Below are 13,739 nucleotides of genomic sequence, written 5' to 3' on the forward strand. Positions count from 1 at the left end.
ATTTCTTTCTAGGGAGTGATTATATTTTACAGTTGTTATAATTAAAAAAATGTATTAATAATAATATATATAACTTTTTTTTTATTTATACTAAATTAAATATATTTGTTATTATATCGAAATAAAAATAAAAAAAATTTGGGGTTGTCGTTTTTTTTCGTTTCTTTTATAATATGCTATACATATTGCATTTGATCATTAATATTTTTTAAGTAAAAGTATTATATAAATCATTATTTATTAAAAAAAATAATACATAAAAATTGTATATTTTAAATGTATATTTTTTATAAGACCAAATTCGAACTGTTAAATTAAAAAAATTAAATAAAACCAAAAATATAATACCGAAAAGCAAAAAATATATAATAATTCGTATTATTTTATTATATCAATAGCAGTTTCATCTGATTGTATGAAATGCTAGAAAAAACTCCGAAATAAGATAAAGAACTATAATTATACATCTTTTTCCATTTCTTATACTATTATTATAATACAAATGCAATTCTATTCATATTTTTTGATACTGATGTAATATGATGTAGAGTTTGCATATATAAATTTATATACCACAATAATACGATTAGTATGATATATTTTTTGTGTTAATCATCTATATACATATATTTGAAAAATAAAATTTTAATTAATATAGCATACATTTTTGCTATAAAATAATATATATTTGTTTAGTTGTATCATGGATTATTATATTCCATAATAATGGTGATGGAAGGAGTTGAATTGAATAATACTGAATTAAGAAATACAAAATCCAATTTAGATGGAAATCCTAATATAGGTTTGTTACGTAATAAAAATGGTTTGCTTTTAAAAACATACGCGTGGATCGTTAAAAATTCTATAGGGAATGTGTTGTTAATACATGGATTAAAAGCTCATACTCGATTAACTTTTATGAAAATCAATTTAAAAATGCCAAATAACAATGAAGGTGTAATAGTAGACAGTGATAATTATTATATTTACAAAGATAGTTGGATTGAAAAATTTAATCAAAATGGTTATTCAGTATATGCACTAGATTTGCAAGGACATGGCGAATCACAGGCATGGAAAAATGTAAGAGGCGATTTTAGTTCTTTCGACGATCTAGTTGATGATGTAATACAATATATAAATCAAATTCAAGATGAATCTCATAATATAGTGGCATCTAAAAAAAAAAAACTTCCTATGTATCTTGTTGGGTATTCGATGGGAGGAACTATTGCTTTAAGAACCTTACAAGTATTAAATGAAGAAAAAGAAGATAGAATTAAGGCGAGGAATTCAAGTAACTATAAAAATAGTAACACCATTTTAGATAACTCTACTAATGCTAATCAAATTGATAATAATATGACTAATTCTAATGATTATGGTTCCGATAAGCCCGATGCTAATGGTAATCATATAGGACGCTATAATTATTTAGATAAATTAAATATTAAAGGTTGCGTATCTTTATCTGGCATGATGATATTAAAAACAACATGGAATGCTGGAAACAATGCAATGAAGTATTTGTATTTACCTGTAGCAAGTTTCCTGTCTAGTATCACGCCTAATGCAATGCTTCCGTCTGATCCAGATTATAAACAGTTCGAATATATTAATAATACATATAAATATGATAAATTTAGATGTCCTGAAGAGACAAAATTTATATATATATATGAACTTATAAAAGCATCGGTCACAGTGAATTGCCATATTAATTATATGCCAAAAGATATTCCTTTATTATTTGTACATTCAAAAGATGATAGTGTTTGTTATTATGAAGGGACTATTTCGTTTCACAATAAAGCAAAAGTTAAAAAAAAAGATTTACATATTGTTGATGATATGGATCATGCTATAACGGGAGCGCCAGGAAATGAAGAAATTTTAAAAAAAGTTATTAATTGGATTTCTGATTTAAGAATGAATGATGAAGACGAAAAATAAAATGAAATATAAAATGTGCTTTAATAATGCTTTATTGATTATTTTTTTGTATTTTTATAAACATAAGTGTAACTTTTTCAATTATTTTTTTAAGTACAAACTAGAAAAGATAATAATAAATATATTATATCTTTTTACATTATATGCATTTTCTTTGTTATTTCAAATTGTTTTTTTAAATTAAACTTGTATATAATGATTTTAGTTGCAGTTTGAAGGTATATTTATATAATGTTCATTTGTGAATTTATACGAATTAATATTAATTATGTAATAACTTTACTTTTAATTAGCTTTCATGTTCTTATAATTAATAAATCTTAATTAAAATAATAACCATTTACTATTTACTTGTTTCTTTATATGTAAGACAATTTTAAGGACGAAAAAACAAAGAATCAAATTTAGTATTAGAACATCCTTTTTAAAATAAAATATTGTTGAAGCAATTTAAATTGATAAGTACTATTACGTAAATTGTGGAAAACATTATTCAGGTGTATATATATGTTTTTTTATAATAATATTGCTTAATGAATATATGTATTTCATAAGGAAAATAAACAACCAATTTCTTAAATTAATAACATTACTATTTTACATATCAAATATATTATTTCTATTAAAATCATATAGAATATTCATATTTTCAAGTATACCTCGTATAGAAAATGTATTCTATATTTTTTGTAAAAATAGGATGGTTGTCCTTATATTGGTTCCCATACAACACCCCCTAATTATTTATACTAATAAATGGGAAGCAATTTATTATTGCTTGAATTTTATATTGCATTTTAAATACATGTTCACATATTTATAGACATAAAATAAAAGTTAACTAAATTTATTATTCTATGGAATCGTGCTTTCTTTTATAAACAAAAAAAATCAACAAGAAAAATCAATTAATAAATGGTACAAGATCGGCCTGCATAAGTTTGTATACATTTAATAACCTAATAAAATGTTTACTAGCTCAAATAAAATTAATTATTATTTTCCTGCTCGATAAAATTAATATTCAATTATATGAGACTTTACAATAAAACAATATTCAATATTATTGGTAGAATATTTTACTAGCTTATATGTATAAGCATATAATAATAACGATATTCTACCTATCATATTATTTATAATTGTTAAAACAAAATGTGATATAAATTTTATTAATATGCTTATATTTTGTTTTGTAACCATTTTAAAATTTAATTTATATATACCTTAAAATTGTAAAACTTGGACAATTTTTATTGTATCATTAAAAATGTTAGATGCACAATAATATTTTATAGGCAATGTTGTATTGTTGATTCTTGATCAATATTCCATGCATCTATGTTTTATAATTATCCATTATATAATGGAAAATCCTTAATTATTATTAAAAACATACACATTATCCTAAGGTATATTATAATGCAGGTAATTGCTCCAAATGAATCATCTTACAATTAATGCCCAATCTCATATATAATCTATTATTACTGTTAAATTGGTATAATATAATTTAAATTAAAATGATTGAACACAAATTATAAGTTTTACTAAATAAAATGCTTCATCAAATAAAGAAACATATTATGTTATTCATGATTCGGTTAACTATGGATGAACACATCTTATATAATATGGGTTTATATATAGTTAGCCAAAAATTAGCAAAAAAATGCAAAGTTATAATGTTGCCAAATTTAATATATATGAACGAATTATATAGAAGCATTATAACGCATGAAAAACGTTATTCACTCCCTTTTGAGGAGCATATTTAGACATCATCTCGAGATCAAACACACGTAGATGGTACATATATTTAATCAGCATTTGCAGACAAAAACATTATCAAATTATAAACAAATTAATAAAAATATAGCCCAAACAATAACCCATATGCAAATGCATGATTCGTAAAGGATGAACACCTCGCACCAAGAATATTAAAATTAAAAACTAAATTAATTTTGTGTATGTATATATATTTCTTGATTTTGCAACTATATGTTTCATTGTTTTATTCTTATGTTTTATTTATTTGTATTTTTTTAAATTTATATATTCTTTGTTTTACCATTAAAAGGAAATTTATAATTTGTATTCATTTATAAAAAAGCATGGGTGTCAATATTGCTGCCGATAAATAATTTTTATAAGATTAAAAATTTTGCTAGAAAATTTTTATTTAATAAAATTCAGTTAAAATTAGTGAAAAAAATTACAGAAAGCACGATTTAACATCATATATATTTTATCATACTACTATTATTGTGAGGTAAAATATATGGCTATTATAGTAATATTAGTAATAATAAAATTAATCCATTCCTCAGATGAAATTAATTATTTTAATATTTAAAAATGTAAAGACATGCTTTATACCCAAAACAAATGAAAAAATAGCAAAACAGTTATTTTAATACAATTATATATACTTACATTAATAATTATTTCGAAAAAAAAAAATATTTTTATATCATGTTCATACTTTTATATTTTTATTTTAAATGATGGTTTTTCTATTAGATAAAAACAACATATTTTTTCTATTATATATAAATATAAGCATATATGTAATTTCATACGTAATGGATTTTTTATAAATTTTAAATTGAGTTTAATAAATTATAAAAATATAAAACCTGCATATTCATAATTCTGTATATTAAAAATATCATTTATATAATTAAAGTTATTTATTTTTATATATTATAATATTTTTTGTATTCATTATATATGAAAGGTTCTGTTGTTGAAGTTGTCATGTTATTGAATTTTTCAAATAAAAAAATATTAAACTTATAAATTTTATAAAAGCTACATTATACCGTTTAAATAATAATTTGTATTTTTTTAAAATAAATATTTGTTTTTTTTTACTTTATTGGAGAAATTATTTGCTTCAATTTTAATCATATTTTGTGCAAGTTTTCTCGTTTTTAATTTTTAATTAATAAAATACTAATATATTTTTTAATACTTTGTTTGTAAAGTTCAAAAATGAATAAATTTTATATTCAAATTGTTTTATTATTTTTAAGCGTCTCAGTATATTTGAATAATAAAGCCCTTGCAACTGAGCCCGCTCCAGAAAATGCTACAAAAACCAAATCAAAAAATAGTTATCCTACGTAAGAAATGCATCAATATATATTACATATTTCATTATGAAAATATTAAATATGTTCCTATGCAACACCTTTATTTTTGTACGCATAAAAAATATGTTCATTTTTATCAATGATAGTTCAGAAGAAATATATGAAAACAACAAGCACTTATTATGTGCAAATCCCGAAGAAGCACTAGAAGTGGACGAACTAATGGAGGAAGCTGTAACGCATTTAGAAAAGCATGCTACAAGTAAAGATGATTATAAAAATCTGATGGGAAATCCTTATTGTAATTTGGATGTTTATGAAAAAAAATATCACGACGATACAATAGTTCTCAAATTTCATTATATACTCCATGATCCCAATAAGGTATCAATTAATAAATAACATTAAAAGTCATAAACCAAATTAAAATTAAAAAATTATTATAACTTATATACAAACATTTTTTTTTGTTTCCATTAGTATAATGAAACAATAGACGAGTTTTGGGATCCCGATTGTATCAATTTTCTCGATCATCCACATACTCAAAGTATACAAAACATAAATAATTAGTCAAATTAGCATATTATTGTTACTATTTATTGTTTCCAATATATTCAAATTCATGATATTTTAACTTGATCAATGCAATTTTATAACATTGTTTTTTAGGAAAAATCATCCGTGTGTACAGTCCAAATTTAATACTGATACAACAGCGCTACAAACGTTCGCGTTCTGACCGTCAGAAATATTTTTATGCTTTAGTCAGAAAAACTCAAGTATGCAAACCTGTCTTCTTCTGTTTTATTATAAATCGTGCTTCTCATATTATGACATGAAATTTATTAAATACACCTTTATTAATTTTGTAGATATCCGAAGAAAAAGCTATAATTGTCATGACTTCAGCAAATATAATTGATCACCACCCTTCCAAGAAATCCTATAAAAACACAATAATAGAAAGCGCAAATTCATTCACAACTGAAGTTGATTCTGAAGATGATATTAGAAAAGGAAAAATAAAGAAAACGTTTGTTAACATAGCTGGATACCTTATTGAAAAAAATGACAATCAGGTTGATATCACCCGTATCGAATCTGTAAGCAATATACAAATTTTAATAACATGATACTTCTCAACAACTGTTTAAATAAATGCACATATTTATAATATATACTATAGTTTGCTAAAAATTTAAACATTTTATATATTCATCCATTTATGTTTTTTTTCTTAGATTGATGAAAATGGTTCCAATTAACAAAAATGCATTATTGAAAAGGCTTTAGATTATTTTTTCATTCACCCATATTTTCAGCACCATAATGTTAGAAGATTTATGTTAATAAACCATGTATAATGGCTGCTTTAAGTTGCCATCATAGAATGTTTTTTTGCTTTAAGAATGTTTTCTTTGTATATAACTTTTTTTGTCTTTTAATATTAGGATAAATTTATATGTGTTAATTTTGTGAATACTACAAATATAACCGCTATTATTTATGAACATATTTTGTTTATGATATTTCTTTCATATTAATGCGTATGTAGCTTAGGGCTACATATTTAGGCATCATCCCGAGATTAAACATACTAAGATGGTACATATATTTAATCGCCATTTGCAGACAAAACATTATCAAATTATAAACAAATTAATAAAAATATAGCCCAAACAATAACCCATATGCAAATGCATGATTCGTAAAGCATGAACACCGCGGTATCAAGAATATTATAATTAAAAACTAAATTAATTTTGTGTGTGTATATGTATTTCTTTATTTTACAACCATATGTTTCATTTTTTTTTATTTTATTTATTTGTATTTTTTTTATTTTATATATACTTTGTTTTATTATTAAAATAGAATTTATAATTTGTATTAATTTATAAAAAAACGTGGGCGTCAATATTACTACCAATAAATAATTTTATAAAATTAGCAATTTGTTAAAAAATTTTATTTAGTAAAATGTGTATTAAAAGTGATGAAAAATCACAGAATGGTTGATTCTCATAATGTAAATTTTATCAAGCTATTGTTAAAAAGCAACACAACTATTTTTATATAATAACTATTACAATTTGTATTTCTAGCATGGCTATTTATTCATTAATATAGTTGTTTGCGTATATTATAACAAACATCGTCAAATATTACATTAAAACATTATATATTTTTTATACAATTATCCTACATTTATATTTCATTATCAACTTTCTATTAGCTAAATAAATATTGGTGTAATATAATATACGTTTTTTTCTATCCAACCATAAATTACATAATAGTACACAATTAAATTTCACTTTTATTTTTAAGTTATGAACTATAAAAATAAAAAACTTGGATACCTATAATGTAACGCATCAATCATGTTATATATAATTAAAGAATTTTTTTAATATATAATATTTATTAAAGTTGCAATAATTGTTGTTCCCATATATTGAAACGGTTTAAATAAAAAAAAATAATTTATACATTCTTTTAAAAAATACGTTTACTTTAATTTTTATATTCTATTATATAAATATCAATAATAATAATTAAATAGTTATCATTTAAAGATTACGGAACTTAATAATGTAGAGAATACAAGGCTGACATCAATTTCTCTATTCTATATATATTTACTAGTATATATAATATTATTTTAAAAAATAATTAAATTTAAAAATCTGAAATTGACGAAATAAATAAATTAAAAAAATTATTTATATTTATTTAAATAAATATTAAATTTTAGAATCTGTTTGAAATCAAGTACTTCGATTTAACATACTTATAAACCTTTATATTTATTAATTTTCAATTTCTAAAAAATATATTAATATTTTTTAATATTTTATTTATTATTTTCAAAAATGAATAAAGGATATATTAAGGTTGTTTTGGCGCTTTTAAGTGTCGCAGGCTATATGCAAAATTTAGTATTTGCAATTGATTCTATTTCAAACACCAATTCGTAAGAAAATGATTACAACATATATCGAATATGTATATACTGTTTATTATGAGAATTATATATTTTTTGTGAATGTTGTATATGCATAACAATTGTAAAATAAAAATAATTTATTATAAATATATGCTTTTTTTAAGTTAAGCAAATAAATTTAAAAATATATTTCCTTCTCCATTTGTAGTTCAAATGAAAACGGTAAACAACAATCACCTATCAACCCTGAAGAAGCTAAACAAGCAGCAGATGTTGCGGCCGATGCTTTAAATATTGCACGAAAAAATATCGAGAATATAAATGATTACAAACCATACCCTGTAGATAATGAAGAAGAAGTTACATATTTTAAGGAAGTAAACAAGGTTTACGTTGGAATTATTAATGTTACAATTCCCAACCCCGATAGTGTACGAATTATCAAACTATAATTTTTAATCCATGAAATTGTTTTAAAATAAAAAAATATAATTGTTAATATATAAATATGTTTTTTTTGTTATTATTAGTATGTCGGTATAATAAACATGTTATGGGATGTCAATGGCGAAAGGTCCTTCGATAATGCATTCATTAAAGGTATATAATTAATTTATTTATTTAATGATGTTATTAATTTTTATGATGTATCTCTTGTTTTGTTATTACCAATGCTTAATTTGCTACTTAATATCTTGCATTTTGTTCAATTTAATCATGCTTTAATTTGCATTTATACAAAATTGCAATTTTTTAGGAAACGTTTCTAAAGTATACAATGAAAATTTAGTAATTAGACAACAACGTTACAAAAACTATTTATGGGGTAAACATTATAATGTAGTAGCCAATAAAATTGAAGTAAGGATATTTTTCTTTCCCTTCATCTTTCTATATATACTTTTTTTCATATTATTATATCCTAATTTATGAAAACATAATTTTATTAATTTATAGGTATCAAAAGACGAAACTGCAATAGTTTTGGCTTCATCAGATATGAAAGATCATGCTAAAGGGGATTATAGACCATATATAAATCCTCTCGTAAAAAGTGCAAACTCATTCAAACCTGAAATTGACTCTGAAGACGTTGTTATAAATGGAGTTTCAATAAGAATGTATGCTCACTTAGTAGCATTTTTCATTAAAAAGGAAGCGAATTGCGTTAAAATTACCCATATTGCCTCTGTAAGAAATATAAAAATTTTAGTAAAACTATTTTATTTCACCATTATCAAACATATTTACTTTCTATATAAATGCCATATTTATAATATGCCCATTCATTCACAGTAAAAGTGGAACATTTTATATATTTATTAATTTTTTTTTTCTCAGTATGAACATATGGATCCTATGAATTCCGACGGACCATCTATTATAAAATTGACAGCCGCCAAACTTATAAATATTATCAAACTAAAAAATATTTTTAAAAAAAAATAAACGTATTCCCAATTTAATTTTAATACATATATTCATTAAATAAACTTATTTTCATCGGGTTTTCTTATTTTAAATTATTGTTACATAACACCATTTTGATTTTAAATAGTGTTTGATACAAATATAAAAATGAGTTGTAAGACAGAATATACATTAAATATGCACAATCATGTATTTTATAAATATACATATAAAATGTAAACTTGCATATATAATATAAACTTATACTCATATAAATAATAAATACTATGATTATACCAAATAAATCAATCATATTTCAATTATTAATTATTTTTCGGAATATTCTTTCATAAATTATATGCAATAATGTAAATAAGCCAAAATAGTTTCCATGCATGCAAATATATTAATCTTCTATAACAATTTATAATAAATAAATTGTATTTATTTTAACATTTATATAGTCAGCCATAAACTTAAAATATTAATACATAAATATAGAAATGGAAAGCCTAATCAGCATTCTTATCACCACAACAACCCCAACATTTACTGACCGTTACTTTACCTGCGTAACGATAATAATCATATTTATGATTTTTATTATTGTTGTTATTTAATTGGATTTCGCATTTAGATTCGATACCATTTTTTTTGTTGCTTTTCTTTATTTGTTTGATAGCACGAATGATTCTACTTCTTAAGCCAGATTCCTTAGATCGATCATGCTATAAATAAACATAATAATATATATATGCGTCACATCATGTAAATACCCAATATTATATAATTTTCTATATATTATTTTTATTTTATTTTGAAAACTTACTTTCTGTTCAGAGCAATGTATTGATACAACCAAAAGGGCATATAAAACGATACAAACTAAGCTAAATATCCTTTTATTCATTTTTTTATTAATAAAAAGAGTTTTTCGAATCAGATGCTTTAAATAATATATATGATGTATTTTGGGGGGTTTCCTTTTTATATATTATTCTTGTAAAACAATAATGCTATTATTTAATATTACAAATTGTTTAATTTTAATTTATATAAACAAGTTATGTGGTATTTATGGCAATATATTATAATAAAATTATATGTTGCTTCTATTTTAAATCGTCCACAAATTTATGATCCTGCGATTATGACAAAATTATATATTTTACTTTTACTTTAATATAAATAATAAAAATAAATAATATATTTAAATACATAAAAATATATATTTGTTTGCGAATATTTTTGTTTATTTGAGCCATTATATTAAATATAACAAATTTATTTTTAATTTTTTAAATATAAATAAATTATTCATTAATTTACATGCATACAGAATTATATAAATATATAATAACTGCTATCAACAAAGATGCAATATGCAACTGCTAAAATTTTTATATTTATGTTTTTTTCAAATACAATCCCATTTTTGTACATAATACATTATTTTAATCATAAAAAAATAAGTTTATGTAAAAAAATAAGCTTAAAATAATTTTTTTGCATATTTTTATAAAATAAGTCTTTAGTGTAACTTAAAGGCTCATTTAATAACATGTTTGATACTTTATAAACATATATTTTTTATTTTGTATGTCTACATGCAAATTAATATATATTAATTATCGTAATAAAATATTAGATTCAAAAATATGAAAAACAATTATTAAAAATTATTATTTGCATCTAAATGCATTCTTATTTGTTATACTTCTCGAGTGTTTAATATTATTTAATAATATTCTATATTTTTTTATAAAAATAGGTAAATGAGCCTTGACATGGCTCCCATATACTAAACCATAATTATTTATACTAATAAATGCAATATGGTTTATTTATTATTGTTTGAACTTTATATTGTCTTTTAAATACGAAGCCTTATTTTTTTAACCCCAAAATAAAACTTGTTAAACTTATCATATAAATAATGTCTTTTCTTTTATAAACAACAAAAATAAATTAATAAATGGACGAAATATGCCTACATAACATTCTATATATTAATTTATTCCATTTTCTTATCAACTAAATTTACAAACCTTTTCATGTTTTTTCTTTCCATTTTTCCTCTACTTTTTCATAATATATATTAAATTATTTAAATCAACGTTATCTTATAAAATCAAATCGATGCTTTAGATTCATCTTTCTATGTCGATTTCAATATTTGATAAATTTGCCCATAATGCAATTAACCATAAATTACCAGTAAATACAAAAAATACATAGTTCAACATATTTGCCATTAAGTTATATTAAAACAAAATGCAATTATTATAATTTGTTCTATACATATTTAAAACAATTCGTTAAACTAATAAATGTTATCAAATTATTAAAAATCATACAAAATTAAACGCAAATGTTACATAACCCTAACCCATATATGGGTTCGACAAACACAACCTTAACCCTCGTTCACAACATAACCACTATACAAAAATACAATAAATATACATGCATAACTTTATATTTTATTGATTATATTATTTAAATATTCTTATAAACCCAAAAATTATTTATCTCCAATAGACAGTTTCTTAAAGCATATCAATTATTATTACTGTTCCTGGAATAATCGCTAATCTTCGAATCATATATAATCATTCATTTTCGTCTTTATTTTTTTTACTTTTTCTCTTAAATATTGTTTATGGAGCCGTTTATCAAATCCAAATAATGAATACTAATATAAAATGTTAAGAAGCATATTATGTTTGTTAAAGTTTGCATATATTTAATGAAAACAATTTTTAAATATTACATTTTTAAACTCCTTATTATTTACCTTATAAGCAATTCCCAAGAAAATTGGTATTGCAACAAATATAAATGTAACTGAAATTATTGCACTTTTTGTTGATGAGCTTTGTGAATAAGCTGAAAGAGGTGGAAAATCAACACATACAGCACCACGTTTCTTTATAAAATTATCATAATCATTTGATAAAGTAGACAATACTTGATAATAGAGGCTATCTTTAGTAATATCAGAAGCATTATTAAGTTCATTATATTTTTTAACAAATTCTTTAGCTTTCACTAAATATGTCGAGCAAACTGGATCGTCTTCATTAAATTCATTATACACATTACATAAAGATTTAAATGCATCATAAAACATAGATATATTTTTAATATCATTATTCATCAAATATAGTTTACTATTTATAAGATCCTTATAAATCTTATAAGCATTAGTATCTTTTATAGAATTAATATAATTCATATCATAATTTATACATTTATTATTAAATTTTGTTACATTGCCGGTTTTGTCATCATCCTTTAATCTTAACATATAAATTAGCCATGTCATAATGTAGTGGATGATGTCGGTATTAATTTTTTCCTTAATCGATGACGAAGAAGAATCCCACATAATTTTTTTAAATAACCAAAAACATACAGCATTAATTTTATCGAAATCGGTATTACACTTATTATCAGTGAACAATGCTTCACAATATCCATCATCACTAAATTTATAGTTTCCTCCATCCAATTGATCGGGAAAATCCGTCCATACACTGATGAAACTTCTACACTAAAAAAACATTTAAAAACATTAATAAATATGCATATTATTGAAAATTTTATTAAAATAAAGTTTAAAGGTATTTATATACAATACAATACCAAAAAATATAGAGGGAATTATTTTTGTTAAAAAGCATATATACCATATCTTCAGTCATTATAATGAAATTTTATTCTTGATTTGTAAAATGAATAGAATCATGCTGTTTTTATATACACTGCATATAATATGCAAGACAATTACTTTAACCCTATATATAGCAACTATCTGTAGTTAAATATGTTATAAGGTGTTCAATAATTAAGTTAATATAGAATAACAAAATAATATTATTACTAAATAAACGGTATATTCTTGTTTATGATAAATAACTAAATTACCTTAAATAGAGGGTTGCTTATACATTTTTCCATATTTATATGATGCATTTTATACAATAATGCTATTCTTACTAACACATTGTATAACTTTATTATAAAAATGAATATACATTTATAATGAAATTAAAGCATATTTCCTTTTATTGACGCTTGAACATAAAAAAGCAATAGCACCTCCCTTTTCAGTAAAACTTTTTCTAAACTTAAATACTGTATAAATCTAAAAAATTAAGAATTCGGTTATTACTATAATCCTTAAAAGCATATAAATAGTCATTTTTTTTAATATGTTAAATATTTATAACTTATTTCTTATAATATATAATATAGTTTTTTTCTAAAATTATAACATTTACAAAATAAGGTGAACTGGTCCCTTTTTAATTGCA

The 13,739-nt window shown here is 22.0% G+C and overlaps 5 protein-coding genes across 5 annotated transcripts; 3 read left to right on the plus strand and 2 right to left on the minus strand.

The window, feature by feature from the left end:
• Window positions 1–726: 726 nt before the first annotated feature.
• Window positions 727–1,956, plus strand: PCHAS_1401000 (lysophospholipase, putative; the record flags this gene model as incomplete). The annotated part of the gene is made up of 1 exon (XM_728190.2): window positions 727–1,956. One exon carries the CDS (start codon window positions 727–729, stop codon window positions 1,954–1,956), a length of 1,230 nt encoding a protein of 409 aa, XP_733283.2.
• Window positions 1,957–4,956: 3,000 nt separating this feature from the next.
• On the plus strand, window positions 4,957–6,325 carry PCHAS_1401100 (fam-a protein; the record flags this gene model as incomplete). Its single annotated transcript, XM_016799509.1, has 6 exons — window positions 4,957–5,087; window positions 5,204–5,441; window positions 5,538–5,607; window positions 5,730–5,839; window positions 5,933–6,163; window positions 6,302–6,325. 6 exons carry the CDS (start codon window positions 4,957–4,959, stop codon window positions 6,323–6,325), a joined length of 804 nt encoding a protein of 267 aa, XP_016654790.1.
• A 1,611-nt stretch (window positions 6,326–7,936) lies between these two features.
• Window positions 7,937–9,459, plus strand: PCHAS_1401200 (fam-a protein; the record flags this gene model as incomplete). The annotated part of the gene is made up of 6 exons (XM_016799510.1): window positions 7,937–8,037; window positions 8,219–8,441; window positions 8,541–8,610; window positions 8,768–8,871; window positions 8,968–9,201; window positions 9,352–9,459. The coding sequence occupies 6 exons, from the start codon at window positions 7,937–7,939 to the stop codon at window positions 9,457–9,459; spliced, it is 840 nt and encodes a 279-aa protein (XP_016654791.1).
• Window positions 9,460–9,932: 473 nt separating this feature from the next.
• Window positions 9,933–10,330, minus strand: PCHAS_1401251 (fam-c protein; the record flags this gene model as incomplete). The annotated part of the gene is made up of 2 exons (XM_051320957.1): window positions 9,933–10,148; window positions 10,250–10,330. 2 exons carry the CDS (start codon window positions 10,328–10,330, stop codon window positions 9,933–9,935), a joined length of 297 nt encoding a protein of 98 aa, XP_051176977.1.
• A 1,692-nt stretch (window positions 10,331–12,022) lies between these two features.
• On the minus strand, window positions 12,023–13,127 carry PCHAS_1401300 (CIR protein; the record flags this gene model as incomplete). Its single annotated transcript, XM_016799511.1, has 3 exons — window positions 12,023–12,115; window positions 12,218–12,976; window positions 13,113–13,127. The coding sequence occupies 3 exons, from the start codon at window positions 13,125–13,127 to the stop codon at window positions 12,023–12,025; spliced, it is 867 nt and encodes a 288-aa protein (XP_016654792.1).
• Window positions 13,128–13,739: the final 612 nt, after the last annotated feature.

The sequence above is a fragment of the Plasmodium chabaudi genome, assembly GCF_900002335.3.
Source record: "Plasmodium chabaudi chabaudi strain AS genome assembly, chromosome: 14".
NCBI lineage: Eukaryota > Apicomplexa > Aconoidasida > Haemosporida > Plasmodiidae > Plasmodium > Plasmodium chabaudi.